The sequence below is a fragment of the Biomphalaria glabrata genome, chromosome 6 (assembly GCF_947242115.1).
Source record: "Biomphalaria glabrata chromosome 6, xgBioGlab47.1, whole genome shotgun sequence".
NCBI classification, from domain to species: domain Eukaryota; kingdom Metazoa; phylum Mollusca; class Gastropoda; family Planorbidae; genus Biomphalaria; species Biomphalaria glabrata.
Window position 1 is genome coordinate 24,078,845 of NC_074716.1, and position 17,022 is coordinate 24,095,866.

The 17,022-nt window shown below is 35.4% G+C and overlaps 1 protein-coding gene across 6 annotated transcripts; it reads left to right on the forward strand.

Moving 5' to 3' along the window:
* The first annotated feature begins 315 nt into the window (after nucleotides 1–315).
* LOC106060546 (uncharacterized) lies at nucleotides 316–16,295 on the forward strand. Of its 6 annotated transcripts, none has more exons than XM_013218459.2 (5): nucleotides 316–646; nucleotides 751–910; nucleotides 7,166–7,531; nucleotides 9,751–9,842; nucleotides 11,366–16,295. In XM_013218459.2, the coding sequence occupies exons 3-5, from the start codon at nucleotides 7,286–7,288 to the stop codon at nucleotides 12,066–12,068; spliced, it is 1,041 nt and encodes a 346-aa protein (XP_013073913.1). In that variant the 5' UTR covers nucleotides 316–646; nucleotides 751–910; nucleotides 7,166–7,285; the 3' UTR covers nucleotides 12,069–16,295. The 6 variants fall into 6 exon arrangements, with proteins under 6 accessions (XP_013073913.1, XP_055889761.1, XP_055889759.1 ...); XM_056033786.1 differs by having other exon boundaries at nucleotides 316–525; XM_056033784.1 differs by having other exon boundaries at nucleotides 316–445.
* The last annotated feature ends 727 nt before the right edge of the window (nucleotides 16,296–17,022 follow it).

Here is a 17,022-nt window from a genome sequence, read left to right on the forward strand (position 1 = left end):
ACAATAATGAGTCATGAGATGTGTGGAACAAAGACCATAGGGTAATGGACTCTCTGGAAACAGCATAGTGAATGTAAATAGAGACTGATAACTGCTCCCCACCCCCTTCCGCCCCACCCCCTCTTCAAATGAAACAGTTTGATGTATGCCTAATTAGAATAACGTTCTCTGTTATTTTATCACCAACCATTTTCTTAAACTGGTTTTGAAGGGTTATGTTCCTTTAAAATGAAAAGCGTTCTAAGCAAACAAACTCACTGTTGTCGCCCCTGCAAGTACGTTTTGTTTGCCTAGTTTGCCGTAGTGCACAATCAGCGTTGTGCTCCATGACCGGCAGCAGGTTTATGAAGTCACTTATTGAAACGTGTGAATAGACCTTCAGCACACAGAATGTGTCTAGAGTGTCAGTGGTGTCCGTTAAGTCAAATATAGTCCATCTAATAGGGTAAGAGTTGTGTGCCCGTGATTCCAACACCAAGTTGTTTGTAGCAATGTGTTATATAGGATCTAACGTCAACCTACTAGGTAGATCTATTTACAAACATTGACAGACGTTCAAGCATAGCTCAATTCATTAGACATCTTCACTCGTGTGTGTTACAGAATAAAAAAAAGATTATGGGAAATAGTAGACACTAGACATAATGTATATTGTATAGCTTTCGCTATTCTCATTATTTGGTTATTAACTATCGAAACATTCAATACAATGGAAAGTAATAGAAATCAATAACTCTGTACATTTCTTAGGTTTCGGCTATCTTCCGTTAAAGTCTCCTTCCTTTCAAGACTCATCTATTATAAACGGATCTTACCTTCATGCCATCATTGATCTGTCTGGCGAGGGACGCTGTGACTGTACCACAAGAATGCAGCTATCAAAGCAAGGAGAGATTTATTGATTCTATAGGTGAGTACAAAAAAACACATTTTTCTTAGAACTATTTGTTTACTTGAGGAGATAACCACTATAGTGGGTTCCTAGCTAATATTTGTCTCCTTGTGGACATAATATTGTATGACACTATCGAATATTATATAAATATAATATGAAAAAAGTAAGTGGTTAAAAGCCTTTAGTATATTTTTTAAACAAGTTACTCATAAAAAATAGTAATTATCATCATCATTCGACTGGCGAAGGGATTTCCGGGAGTACGCTGGTTTGTGAAAATACGCTTAGCCTAGATGACCTAAATGACCTATATTATCTTATAAATCGCAGACGTTCCTTCAAAAAACAATATATATATATATATATATATGTCTTTATCTAGACATGCATGTTGATTAGAGACTTCAACTCTGCTAGGTCTTTCGAATTCCAAGATGATTTAGGCAAGCCATTCCAACCTCTAACATGTGGGATAATTCAGTCGGTCTCCCTCTTCAACGTGTCTGTAAAGCGACTTATTTTGAGGGGAAAAGAGTAAAAAGATCCCCTTTCAGACTTGGACAAGGCAGAAGATGTCAAGGTCATCTGTTTAGTATAGTATTCTAATCCACAGATCAAACCTAGAATATGACTTTTTTTATGCTATTCATTAAGCGTTTTGATCATGGCATTGGACTCTAGACCTCTTTTCTTTTTGTGGCCTCATTTATTTGCATTTTTTTAGGGGGGGGGGAGGATAGGTTTAATCTTTATTAAAAGTTAATTTAAATTTTGAAACAGTTGTCATATATTAAAAGATTCTATCAACCAATACTAAAGCAGAAATTGTGTGAATAGACAATCATGTAGTCAACACACAAAATGTGTCTAGAGAGTCAGTAGAATCTTTTAAGTCGCATGTATTAAATCTAGAGAGGAGATTAAGGTAAGAGTTGTGGTCTCGTTATTCTAACACTAAGTTGTTTGTTGCAGTACATTATTAGGACAACATCCTAAACACCATCCCGAACCAAACTCACCAACCACTAGCCAGATCCACTCCTGTTAAACCTAAATCTACTAAAATTAATACAACAGCCTCACTAAACAAACCTACTAAAGAAGTAATACCAAAATACCTTAAAACCTTAGTTATAAATTTTCAAAGCATTAGGAACAAAACAGCAGACTTAGAAATTTTATTAGAATGTGAGAAACCAGACATAATTGCTGGAACAGAAACTTGGCTACATCCTGAAATTTATAATGCAGAAATTTTCAATAGTAATTATGAAATTTTTAGAAAAGATAGGGCTGATAATCATGGATGAGTTCTTTTAGCAATAAAAAACACGCTTATAGCAGAAGAAATTACCTTACCTAACTCAAAAAATGTAGAATCAACATTTTGTAAAATTAATACCACCTCAACATCCCTAATAATAGGCAGCATTTACAGACCACCAAATTCTAGTTTAGAATACATGCAGGAACTATGTAATCAGATTACTACACTTAAAGAGACAAATAAAAATGCAGTTTTTTGGATTATGGGTGATTTCAACCTACCTGATATAAATTGGAAAACACTAACCATAGATAAACACCAAAACCTTAAGGACATAAATGAGCTTTTCATAGAAACTTTACACAACCTAAGTTTAGATCAAATCATTAAAAAGCCAACTAGATTAAACAACACATTAGATCTCTTCTTAACCAACAGACCTGGATTAGTAGTTGATTATGAAATTATCCCTGGTCTATCAGACCATGAGATCATAAAAATACACAGTCAGATAAAAGCAGTAGCCAATACAAAACCCAAAAGAAAAATCTTATTCTGGAATAAATGTAACCTGACACAACTACACCAAGCTGCACTAAACTTTCAACAAACATTCTTATTAGAAAAAGACATTAACCAACCAGTCGATGACCTCTGGAATTTCATTAAAAACCATCTTAAAAGCATTATAGAAAATCATATACCAACTAAATACACATGAAACAAAATAAATAAATGCTGGATTAATAATAGACTAAAGAAGCTTTGTAAACAGAAGGTAAACCTATATAAAAAATTTAAAGAAACTAATGCAGAAAGAGTTTACAAAAAGTATATAAAAATTAAACACTTAACCCAAAAAGTAAGCAGACAGCTGCAGAGTGAATACATAAACAATGTAATATCTAAAGATAACAACAAAAACCTATGGTCATACACCAAGTCTAAGACAATGGAAACAACAGGCATAGCGCCATTAAAAGATGAACATAACATAACACATAATGATAATGAAACTAAAGCAAACATCCTAAACAAATACTTTGCATCAGCATTCTCAGCCCCAGGAGACAAAGACATATTACTGAATTTGAACCAAGTAAACAACATAGAAGATATAGTAGTACAAGAAAATGGAATTCAAAAACTATTAGCCAACACCAAACCAAATAAAGCTTCTGGACCTGATGGTATTCCAGCTAGATTACTCAAAGAACTAAGCAATGAGCTAGCCCCAGTGTTCAAAATACTCTTTCAGGCTTCACTTAACCAGGGCAGAGTACCAAAGGACTGGAAAGAAGCTAATGTCACCCCCCTATTTAAAAAAGGAGAAAAATCTGACCCAGGAAACTACAGACCAGTATCACTTACCAGCATCACATGTAAAATCCTAGAACACATAATATGTAGCAACATCATAAACCACTTAGACAAACATAATGTCCTCACACCATACCAACATGGCTTTAGGAAATATAGATCATGTGAAACACAACTAATAGGACTAATTGATGATTTTTCAAAAGGTTTAGATAATAGTGAACAAATAGATGCTATCTTACTAGATTTTTCTAAGGCTTTTGACAAAGTTCACCACCATAGTTTGCTTAAAAAATTAAAATATTTCGGCATTAATGGTCCACTGCATCAGTGGATTAAAGATTTTCTGATAGGGAGAGAACAAACTGTAATAATAAATGGCTCTAAATCAACACCGATAACAGTAAACTCAGGTGTACCTCAAGGAACAGTCTTGGGTCCACTACTATTTTTAATTTACATAAATGATTTACCAAATTGCATTAGTTCAGGAACAAAAGTCAGATTATTTGCAGACGATTGCATAATATATAGAACAATAAAAACAACACAAGACACAGATATTTTACAAAGAGAATTAGATGAATTACAGAAATGGGAATCAAATTGGAGCATGTCTTTCCACCCAGAAAAATGTCAGTTGTTAAGAGTAACAAAAAAACTAAAACAAATTAATTCCACTTATCTTATTCATGGCAAACCAGTAACACAGACTAAAAACGCAAAATACCTAGGTGTTATAATAAATGAAAAACTATCATGGAATCCACATATTGATGAAACTACAAAAAAATCAAACAAAGCATTAGGATTTATTAAAAGAAATTTCTATAAATCAAATAAGAACATAAAACTAAAATGTTATTTAACCTTGGTTAGGCCAATAATAGAATATGCATCCTCCGTTTGGGACCCCTCAACTCAAGAAAACATTAAGAAACTGGAACAGACACAAAATAGAGCAGTGAGATTCATAACAAACGAATATTCACATTTGACTAGAGTAACACCTTTAGTAAAATCACTAAATTTAGAAAGCCTTCAGGACAGAAGGCTCAAAAGTAAAGTAGCAATCATACATAAAACACTGAACCATAATCTTCAAATACAAAAACAAAATTTAATAAAATACTCTGAAAGACACAAAGATAAAGGCACATTCCTCGTCCCATATGCTAGGACAAATTTGTACAAATACTCCTTCTTCCCTAGTGCTATTAGAGCATGGAATGGGTTGCCTGAGCTAGCAAGGAAAACCAGTGACTTGGCAGAATTTAAGTCATTGGTTAATATGCATGACTAAATGCATGACGCGTAGGACGTAACCATCTTCTTTTTTGAAGTAACGTCTGTATTATATAAGATAAGATAAGAAGACAATATAAATGTACTATTACACGGCCCTCTTAATATGCAAACAATTTATAGAGCATTTAACACACAATAATTAATCATACATCGGCTAATTTAATTTTTTTTTCTTCCAAAAATGCTAAAATTTACAAATCTGATTGGTCAAGTTTTCTTTTCAAAGCAAATGACTAACTATTCCCAGTTTCGAAAGCTTAGAATAGTTAATATTTTCTTACTATGCAGGGTAATAGTTTATTTTAGCTGTTGAATTATTACAATGTGCTCAATCATCAATGTCTACTGTCCCATACCAAAAACAAAGGAAATGGTCATAACACGGTTTCTTTACGCCTTACTTGCTCATACGGAATATGATCCCCAGCTAGCGGTCAACGAGTTGGCGTACGCTGCCGCTTCTTTTGGTTTAACTATAAACCTCGGAAAAACGAAAGTCATGTTCAAGAAGTGACCCAATAAAATCTACTCAGCCCCGAAAATGACCGTGAATAGATAGCTTTTTAACGTGGTACACAAGTTCACAAATCTGGGAGGCATAGTATGACGCATTGCTTTTAAGGGAGGTTGATAAGCGTCTGATCAGAGCCAGTAGTATTTTGGACGCCTCCAAGCAAGAGTGTGGCGAAATAAATCACCCGCCTGCCTACAAAAAATCAGTGTCTACCAAGCAGTGGTTCTCTCAATTCTTCTATCGGATCTGAGACATGGGTACTTTATACTGAATATACTAATTGCAATATTGAATGTCTGAACGTAACCATTTGAGAAGTTAGACTGCAAAGACTTTCTTCTTAGCCACTAATAGTCCAATAACTTTACGCAGAAGATGTAAGACCACACGACGTGAGCTCTGGTTTGTCTGCACTTTTGGAGGACCAAAGAGACTTTCTATTGAATCGCATTGCACAATTACATTGAGAACTAACAGAACACAAAGCTTTTCTAATTGGTAGTCTTGACCCGATCGTTCATTTTCCTAATTGCACAAATATTTCCAAAATGACTATCCTTCCTTATGAAATGATTCAACCGAGCAAGGCTCAGTCACCTGGTACTTTAGAATATAAGATAGTAGCCTACACAAATAAAATTTTAAAAAATGTATATTCCATTTCTTTTAATTAATTTTGTTAATTATACTTTTTGCGATTTTTGTACATGGTTTATATTAACATACACTGTCAGTCTGGTACAGGTTGTGAACACGTGATTTCTTTCTCTTCCCATTCTTGGAGGATCAAGTTGAAACGTTGCACAATTATTTATTGTTCCGGACAAAACATAAAGAAATTTAAACAAACAAGATTACAAAGACAGTTTGTGTGGAAACACAAACTCGAAATCGGGCCACGAAGTGGTCCACCCAGGCAGGTAAAAAGGCAAAATATTTTCAGAAAGAACATCAGAATAAAATTCTATTAAAGACAAATGACAGATAAGAATGGAGAAAGAAGGTTGACAGATCTTGTGTTGTGCCCCAGCGGTCCAGCAGACCAAAGGATAGGTGAAGGTAACTGATAAGTTAAATGTGAACATTGCCTAACTGATGTCTTATAATGAATAATTGTTTTGTAAAGGGTCTATCTCTTATTCAAATCCTCAAAAAAAAAAAAAAATTCCGTAAAAAAATGTCCTTTAGTTGTGTGTCCTATGGCTATAGAGTTGCACGTGCAGTTCACGCGATAATATGAAAACCTACCTATTAATTGTTGTCCAACTTATATGCAGACTAAATAGATTTTTTTTTTCTTAAAAAAAGTTTTTTTCGGGTAAATGTAGTAGTTAGTTTGACAGAACTTAAATAACAGAACTTACATAACGTAGCAATGCAAATGTAAAAAAAAAAAAATTTTGAACAAAAAGTCTAAAACCATTTGCATAAATGTGTTACTATTAATAGTGAATAATTGTAAAAGTGGTGTATTTTTATGAAAAAACTGCTTGTATAAGTGATTAAAAAATTAGATTTTTCGCTTTTAGAAAAGAAAAAAGTAGCCGTTGCATCAGAACTTTGAATGGACTAAAATATTATGATGTCGGATTTTCACTGTCTTTTCTAGTTTACGAGATCTATAAGGGACAGACAGACGGACAGACAGGCCACACCAAACTAATTGCGTCTTTTCTCCTTTCGGGAGCCGCTAAAAATAACAAATTAGTTAATTAGTGATACTTAATTTTGTAATGATATCGAAAATGGAAGATAAATCTTTCAGCATTGAGATTTATAGCTGTAAATATGCAGCTCTTTCCCTTTTATGGCCTTTGTTTTTTTTTGTTTTTTTTAAAGTATTTTTATAGATTCTTTTCAGATATGAATTGAAATTTCTCCCTGGAGGATTGACTACATTTGCATGTGATCAGTTCTGTCTGGATAGATAGTTTCTTTTGTTTAGAAACACAGAGGTCTGTCTCATTAATCGGTCACCAAAATGTCCACTGTATTTGAGAACATTAGTTACACGTCTCTGGATAAGATGAAGCTCTGCAGGCCAGGTGATACACCGGAAGATATAATCAAGCTATACAATGCACCTGCCAATGAAGATAGAGTGAAGGTGTACAATGCCTCAACTCCTGCAGACAGGTACAGGTGTCCAGTCTCTACCCCTGTGCTTGGTGGTCAACGCAGAGGCTACTCAGGTCTACCTGGACCAAGGCAAATATTTCTTACACAGGTAAAGTATGCCAATTAAATTTGTAAGATACTATTCAAAATTATTTGAAACTTGTTTTGAAGTGTGTATATAGGATATTTGGACTAATGTATTACTAAGGTTAGCATAAAATTAGATTCTATTTTTAGGGAATGAATGAATAGTTGAGTTTTAAACTGTACGTGTGAGTTTTACACAAGAGGAAAGGATGACGTAAAGGTGGGGAGGGGGAACGTGTGGAAACTGAATGGATTGGAGTGTGTTCAAAGTAAGGATGGAGAATCCTATCACATCATGTATATGAAATTATGTTTTTGTTATTGATACACTGACATATACTGCGTGTTCTATTAGAAGGCTCCTTGAACGCTTCAATCAAATGGACATTCGCTCCTTAATGGGCATTCTCTTGCATGACTATCTTGCAAATAGCCATGTTCTGCTGGAGGCCGGTGTGGACAGTACAGAAGCACTAATCATTCAACAGCTTCGCTGGGTCAGACACTTATCCCGCATAGGGGACAAACGCATGCCAAGGAAAATCTTTTTTGGCTAGCTTAAAGTAAAACGGGCTAACTGAGGTACCACTCGTAAGTGCTATAAACATCAACTCAGGCGCCATTTTGCCTTCAGTGGCACAGAAGAAAGTAGCTGGCAGTAGATTACCTCTGGAAGAGACAGTTGGAGTCTTGGAAAGCTCTCAATAAGAACGCGGAAAAAAACCCTAGTAGAGGACAGGCGCATAAGACGTCAAGAAAACTTAATTAGACGCCGGCGAACAATGGATTTGTCTGCATCAGGAGTGGACAAATATGCAGGTACTGTGTAATGTGAAACACTGCACTATTCATTAATCTTCAAAATCGAACACATAGCCGTTACACTGAAATGGAATGTCTATAGATCTTTTGGAATGAGTGAGATTTATTTTATTTAAAGAAAAGGCTTGTAGCTTCGGATTCAAATTGTTATTTAATTTGACATCATAAATATGCCAGCTTGTATTACTGGATTAGCTATCTGGAGCCACGTCACAAACTTACCAAAACAGAACTGAATCCACTTATTTCTTTGTGTTTAAATAGTAGAAGCCATGCAATGATATTTGTCATCATATACCAATAAAAAGTAATATACAGCCGAATCATGCAGGTATCTATATATACAAATATTTTTGTAGGAGGGGAGAATTTTAAGTATTCCTTTTTTAGCCCTCTAGCAACACTCCCTCACAGGAAAAGTTCTGTCACTTATATCTGAATCTCTACCGTTGGCACTTTTTTTCCATTAAAATACACCACTTTTACAACTATTCACTAATAATTGTAACTAACACGGTAGGCTCTCTAGTAGGGGAGATAACTATTTACCATATTTTTAACACATTTATGCAAATGGTTTTAGACTTTTTGTTTAAAAATTCTTTTTTTTTACATTTGCATTACTATTTTATGTTAGTTTTGTCATACTTACTACTACATTTACTCAAAAATAATATTTGTTTGTTTTTTTAAGAGAAAAAAATCTATTTAGTATGCATATAAGTTGGACATAATTTAAAACAAAAATTAATAAGTAGGTTTTCATATTATCGCGTGAACTGTAGCGCCACCTAGAAATCATAAAACACTAAACTAAAGGAATTTTTTTTTTTACGGAAATGTTTTTTTTTTCTTTTTTTTTTTTTTTGAGGATTTGCATAAGAGATTGACCCTTTTTAAAACAATTAGATCAATTAAATATTCATTATAAGACATCAGTTAGGCCAGGTTCGCATTTAACTTCACATTCACTTTTACTTATCCTTTGGGCTGCTGGACCCCTGGGGCACCACACAGGATCTGTCAACCTTTTTTCTCCATTCTTCTCTGCCATTTGTCTTTGATAGAATTTAATTCTGATGTTCTTTCTGAAAATATTGATACCTGCCTTTTTACCTGCCTGGGTGGACCACTTCAGGGGCCGATTTTGAGTTTGTGTTTCCACACAAACTGTCTTTGTAACCTTGTTTTTTTTTTTTACGTTTTGGATGTTCTTTCAGATTTTAAAGCTAATTACATCCAATCCTAACCTTCCACAGGACAACAGTAGACAGTGTTCAAACCTTAGAGACCACCGAACGTCAGTTCGGAGTGCATACCACACGACCAGGCAGCTACTCCTTCTTTGACGTTGTAAGATATAATCAAACGTACTGTTATTCACTTCAGAATTGTTCTATGGTATTGTTTCTTCTGCAGGTATTCAATGATGACACCTATAGGCCTACCAATCATATTAGTGGTAAACATGTTTTGGGCTATTATTTCCTCTCTACTAGGAATGGAGACAGGTAAATAACTCAAGTCGTTTGAATAGTCACACCAAAACAACGAGGCACACGCATAGTAATGGCAATGTATTCATTGACGAATGTTAAGGATGAGTGCACTGTTTCCAATGACTACGCAAACCCTGTTTCGACCTACATAGTTTTCCGTATCTCGTGCGGACAAAGTGGTTGTTTACCGGCAGTGCATACATATAATGTACATAGATAAAGGCCAAACAGTGGACCAAAGTTTATTGAGATTAAATGGTGGATTAAATAAAGCAAAATAAAGGGCAGTCCTGTCCAGAAGAAGAATTACGGACCTTCCGATCGTGACGACCTGTGACGTGGCAACGAGCTATTGGTCTAAACTGCCCACAGTTATGATACCTCTTATAGTGATTGGTCTTCCCTGACCATAGTTTGTCACGTCACGGTTCAGTGTTCAGGCCTACTGTGGCGATTAGTCTCCCGTGACGAGCATCAAGATATATTTTCGCTGCAGAAAATCCTTATGGTATAATTCTCAACATTACTTATTAATGAAAATAAGATGAAGTGAATTAATCTTTAAAAATTTGTGGGCGGCCCCTGCGGATCATTCAGATTTTTTTTATTACTTGCATTTGACCTATTTCAATCCTATGCCGAATGGGACTAATCTAAACCAACGTTTACGATAAGTTCAAAGGGGCGCAATCCCGCTATGAGTTTATTTTAAAGAGTAAGTTACGTAAAAAATAAAAAGCCCAGTTTGTCAGCATCTTTCAGAAATTGTCATTAAAATATATTTTTATTTGATACAATTGAAATGTATGTCCAATTAAATAGAGCAAACGCTTGCGTTGAGTTTTTTTTTTCTTTTTACCAGTTTAAAAACAAATATTAATTAAATATATACTTTTAAGAATTAATTTTTAATAGTCCTAAATCAATAAAGTTTATCAGTAGTGAAACTAATATAATGAAAATAACAGATAAAAAAATAAAAAATCCAATTCAAATAATATTTTGATTGGAATGTATCAATGAATTGTCGGTTAGCGAGGTGAGCTTTAGGATATATGGGAAATGCAGAGTTGTTTTTACAAAATTTATAACAACTTACTCTGTCTGATTGGTAAAAAGCCCATCACCAAACTATAATCCTCTACACTCTACACCACTATCCAGATTTAGTATATTAATCTAGACCACTGTCTTTTAATATTGGATCTTATTCATGAAATTTACATTTATTTCACTTTGAGTAGACTTGTACATGCGCTTTTCATTTTTTTAAATCTTTCATTCATTAGTTATTAATAGAAACGTCGTCGCTCTTACAAGAAGTCATCAGATTATTCAAGGAGGAATGGTCTTTTACATTTAATTTCTGTTACTTCTTTCCCTCCCTTTCCCCCACGTAACTCGTTTCAAAACTTATTGTAACATTCTGACAGAAAGCAGACAAATGTTTTCGAACGAATATCAATTGTTTCATTAATTTTGTTAGTCTTTATCTGCTTCGCTGTCAGCTAATTTATTTTTATTTTATTTGTCAGCACTCTAAGACACAGCACCAACAATCCATGGCTGGACAACCTTTGTGCCAGACCCGTCAATGAGATCCTCAGCAAGTCCCATGTCCAGTTTCCAATGGTGAAAGGACGTCCATTCTGGTCACATACGAAGCCTACGCAAGGGGAACAATCGTTATTGAAAGCCTGGGAACAAAACTCCAACATGTCTCGAGCGTCAAGAGGAGATAGTTCCCGAAGGGGCAAGCACTGGTCTCATCCGGGGCTTGTGAACATTAGTGACAGCGCATTTCCGGACGAGGTAGCCCAGGTAACTAGCGCTGGGGGCGCTGCTCCGAGGTATGGCGGACACACGTTCAAGCTGAGCAATGAGCCAGATGACCACAGTGACGACGATACAATGATGTCGCTTGAGAAACAACTTGAAGGGCCGGTGGTCGTGTCGTGTACCATACAGGAGCTACCACTGAAATCAGCTCGGTCAGAGCAAAGGAAGTCTTACAAACCTGCAGTACGCCTACCAAAGCTCAAAAAGGTGAAGAAGAAGACTAAAGACCAGACCCCAGAAACTGACTTATCTGGTTCCGATCCTGTTACAGAATGTACGCACCAGACGACATCGTCAGCAGACAGCGGAATACTAGAAAAACCTTCCGTGAATGTCAGGCCGTCGTCCATTATAAACATATTGCATCCGACTACAGATGACATACAAATCAATTATTGATAGGTGGCGGGGGGAGGGCTGATGCAATATAAAAATACATTGAAACATAAAAAAAAGGTGATCAAGATAATTTAAGATACTTAATTTATTTTTTTACACAATTTGTGTAATTTCTACACACAAAAAATACGTCCTCCCAGTTTGTTGATTGATGTGATCGCCCCTACCGACTCCCACCCGCCGGATCCGACAGTGACACATTAGGCCTATATGAACAACTAGGTTTTATAATGTTATGATAGCTGACTTTTCTTTCATAGAAGGTTCATAGAAGGTTCCAGCAGTCAAATGGATCCAATTAAAGACAAGGAATTAATGCCAATCAAGCGAAGCACTTTTCAAATGCTCTATAAAACTATTTACATGATCATTGACCATCTATTTATTTACCACAACGGGACCATTATACCGCTACGTGCCTCGTCTGAAACTTGATATGAAAGTCCAGAACAGTGTGAATTTCATAATTAGAAATGTTAACATCCACTTTAGTTAAAGTATTGAAACCACTTCTAAAACACATATAGGATAATTCATCACAAACGCCGAAATCACCATAAAAACGCACCAGGCCCATGGAAAGTACCTTTTTCACACCTTTCCATCTATTGGTCATATGCTGTAAAGCTTGTCTGTTTCTGTAGTCCAAGGTGTGGCCATCACAACGACCTTTACTTTTTCAACTAATGTCAGGTACGCCCTTAAAAATTCCGAAATTCAAATTCGAACCCGAGGAGACCCCTCTGTTTGAAAGCCAAGCGCTTGACCACTCAGCCACCTCGCCCACCTGTTCGTAACTTACTTTTTGATTAGTTTGTCCTTTCAACTCTTCTGATTAGTTTGACCTTTCAACTCTTCTGATTAGTTTGTCTTTCAACTCTTCTGATTAGTTTGTCCTTTCAACTCTTCTGATTAGTTAGTCTTTCAACTCTTCTGATTAGTTTGACCTTTCAACTCTTCTGATTAGTTTGACCTTTCAACTCTTCTGATTAGTTTGACCTTTCAACTCTCTGATTAGTTTGAACTTTCAACTCTTCTGATTAGTTTGTCTTCCAACTCTTCTGTTTAGTTTGACCTTTCAACTCTTCTGATTAGTTTGAACTTTTCAACTCTTCTGATTAGTTTGTCTTTCAACTCTTCTGATTAGTTTGTCTTTCAACTCTTCTGATTAGTTTGTCCTTTCAACTCTTCTGATTAGTTTGACCTTTCAACTCTTCTGATTAGTTTGTCTTTCAACTCTTCTGATTAGTTTGTCTTTCAACTCTTCTGATTAGTTTGAACTTTCAACTCTTCTGATTAGTTTGTCTTTCAACTCTTCTGATTAGTTTGACCTTTCAACTCTTCTGATTAGTTTGTCTTTCAACTCTTCTGATTAGTTTGTCTTTCAACTCTTCTGATTAGTTTGACCTTTCAACTCTTCTGATTAGTTTGTCTTTCAACTCTTCTGATTAGTATGACCTTTCAACTCTTCTGATTAGTTTGACCTTTCAACTCTTCTGATTAGTTTGACCTTTCAACTCTTCTGATTAGTTTGTCTTTCAACTCTTCTGATTAGTTTGAACTTTCAACTCTTCTGATTAGTTTGTCCTTTCAACTCTTCTGATTAGTTTGACCTTTCAACTCTTCTGATTAGTTTGTCTTTCAACTCTTCTGATTAGTTTGACCTTTCAACTCTTCTGATTAGTTTGTCTTTCAACTCTTCTGATTAGTTTGACCTTTCAACTCTTCTGATTAGTTTGACCTTTCAACTCTTCTATTCTAATTTTTTTCTCTGTTCTCGTAACGTTTTGAGCCAGCATCAAGTTACTGGACAGTGCTATAGACATTAAAGTGTTAGTGTCAATATTAGCAGCACATATCGTCAAGTTCTGTTGACATTATCCAAGTGGATAAGACGAAACAAGCATGTCAATCGGTCACTTAAGTTTCTATGGGAAATGCAGTTGTATTTAGATTGTATTACTAGTCTGGTGTGTTCTTACTGCAGTGATACTTTTGTTTACATTATATATGCTTAGATTTGATCTAATACAAATGTACTTCTCATAAAAAGTTTCTCTTGTCTTCACATTTTTAAAACACCTGGACTTGTTTGTTCATTAAATCTTGTGCTAGGAGTTTCAAACAGCAAACCATATTCAGAAGTTGGTTGCTCACAGGAACTCAAGTGTATGGCAAATCGTCACTTAAGAACCAGTTTCATCTACTTGTAAATAACATTCTCGAGCCATAGAGCTACAGTTTATGTTGAACATTGCGTCAAGCTCAAATTAACACTAAACTATTTTTTTTAAACTCTCATGCTGTACATTACTATATCAGTATGTAATTAAGGGCCTACTCAGTGAGGCACCAGGCTTGAAAATGGATAGATTTAAAGACCGTGTTGTACATTATAACAGCACTATTCTTAATAACCCATAAATATATAACGTCTAAAGTTATTATACATAACCCTTGACCTTTTAAGGACCTGTCTCTACACACTTTCTTCTTAACCCATCCAATGTCCCTCTGTATTATCTGGTTACTTTGAATTGCTTTTTACCAAACTTATATCAACTCACTTTGTCTGTCTGTCAAAACTGTATACACGTTATTTCTCCCACTTCCCATTGTCGGATCAAGTTGAAACGTGGCACAATTATTTATTGTTGATGACAACACATGAATCCAAAATAATTAACCTATTAATTAATCAATTACTCGTATACACACCTAATTATTTTATATGGAAAATTGGAAATACATTAAACTAATGGAAGATAACCCTTGCAATAATAAAAGATACGGAGGGGATTGAACGGTGCTCTCCTCCCAAAAAGCGAATTGGACTCTTCTCAACATGCAACAAAACAAACGCGTAAAAGTTGCAGTATCATCAGAGTAATTTACGCGATTGTGTACAGTTATGATCGATTCAAGAATAATTAATGCAATCTCAATCTATATAAGCGAAGCTCCTACTAAAAAAAGTATTTTAATATTTGTCGATATTTCTTTCATACTTTAGCAGGCACTGGTCCATTCAGTTTTGTGGACCCGTAGGGGAGGGATGAGTTAGTGAGAACGTATGAAATTGAATTTTGAAAATCAACCATGCAAGCAGTTGTTGTTTGTTTTTTAATAAAAATACACCATTTTTACAACTATTCACTAATAATAGTAACAGACACAGGAGGCTATTTAGTAAGGGAGATGACTATTTACCATATGCTTAACACATTTATGCTAACGGTGCAGATTTTTTGTCAAATATTTTATTTTACCAATGTATTGCTAAGTAAAGTAAGTTCTGTCATATTGACTAATACAGCTATACATTTTTAAAAACTTTTTTTTAAAAAAGAGAACAAATCTATTTATTATAAGTGAAACATATTTTAAAACAACAATCAATACGTAGTTATTTATGTTATCTCATGAACTACAGTACCGGTATGTCAACATAGGACACTTAACCAAAGGAATTTGTTTTAAGCAACATATTTCTTATTTCTTGAGGCTTTGAATAAGAGATTAACCCTTTACAAAACAATTAGATCCATTAGATATTCATTATATGACATCTATTAGGCCAGGTTCACATTTAAGTTCACTTTCACTTATTACTATCCCTTAGTCTGCTAGACCGTTGACATGATCTGTCAACCTTCTTTGTCCATTCTTCTCAGTCATTTGCCGTTTATAAAATTTCATTCAGATATTTTTACTGAAAATATTGAAATCAGCCTTTTTACCTGCCTGGATGGACTACTTCGGGGGCCGACCGGGGCCGATTTTGAGTTTGTGTTTCCACACAAACTGTCTTTGTAACCTTGTTTTTCTTTCCTTTTGTTCTTTAATTCTAACAGTTACTTAAGGGTCTTAAAATAAATTCATTAACATATTGTTTTATTTTGTTACGTAACAAATATCCAGATCCTTTTCCCCTTGTAACTAATCATAACAAATGTTTATACCTCTATCCCCTTGTAACTAATTGTAGTGATGGGCAAAAGTTAACTAAAAAGTTGCTAACTTTTAGTTTAACTAAAAAAAATTAGTTAAGGCCAAAGTTTAATTAAAAAAAAAAGTCTAGTTAAAATCCTAGTTTAATTTTTTTTTTTTAGTTACAAACTAAAAAATTTAATTACAAATTTTACAAACTTTTTTAACATACATACCAATAAATATTTAGATCTATGCAATTTGGAGAATATATTGTAATAACATAAGTGAGGCAACTCAACGAGGACATACACGTTTATTTACATAGAGACATGACAAACACAAAGGGCATCTGCCTTGAGTACACCATCTCCATATTGGCTCTCTCCTTGGGAGGAAATCGTTAGTCTCTTCATGTCAACATCCTGTTCTAGTTTGGTTACTAGAAGTGCGCATCTCTGCACTAGCCTGGATGGTGGTGCGCATGGCAAAGTCATAACATTGCCCCCGTCTTAGCACTTTTCGTCCCGAAAAGAAACACTGCAGTGGAGCTTTGACAGTTCAGGTGGAGGTCGATCTGTGGGAACCACAGACGTTAGGGTGCCTGTTGCCCACAAATCCATCTGCACAGTTTCCCGTGGTCGTCGCTTCCTCTTCTTCCAGTTGGCAAGTCTACGCTTGAGGAGATATCGTGGTCGCTGCTTCGACCTCATGACGATAGTCGGTGATGCCAGCCAGCTGACACAGGGAGAGTTAGTGGAGGTCAGGGTTGCCAGCCACGTAACACAAATGGATGTTGTGACGATCACCGTAGATTCCAGGGTTGTTGTTCTAAGACGCTGAGTCAGCGGACCTTTTCCATAGACGTGTTGTGACACAGTTGTAGGCCCACAGCTAGCCATGGTTTCAAGCACATAGTCTTTCTCAGCTTCATCTGTAAGGTATGCCCATGAAGCATCCTTGTAATGTTCATCCACCACTACATCAGGTTTCGCTGGGATTAATTCACCACCGTTCAAGTCAC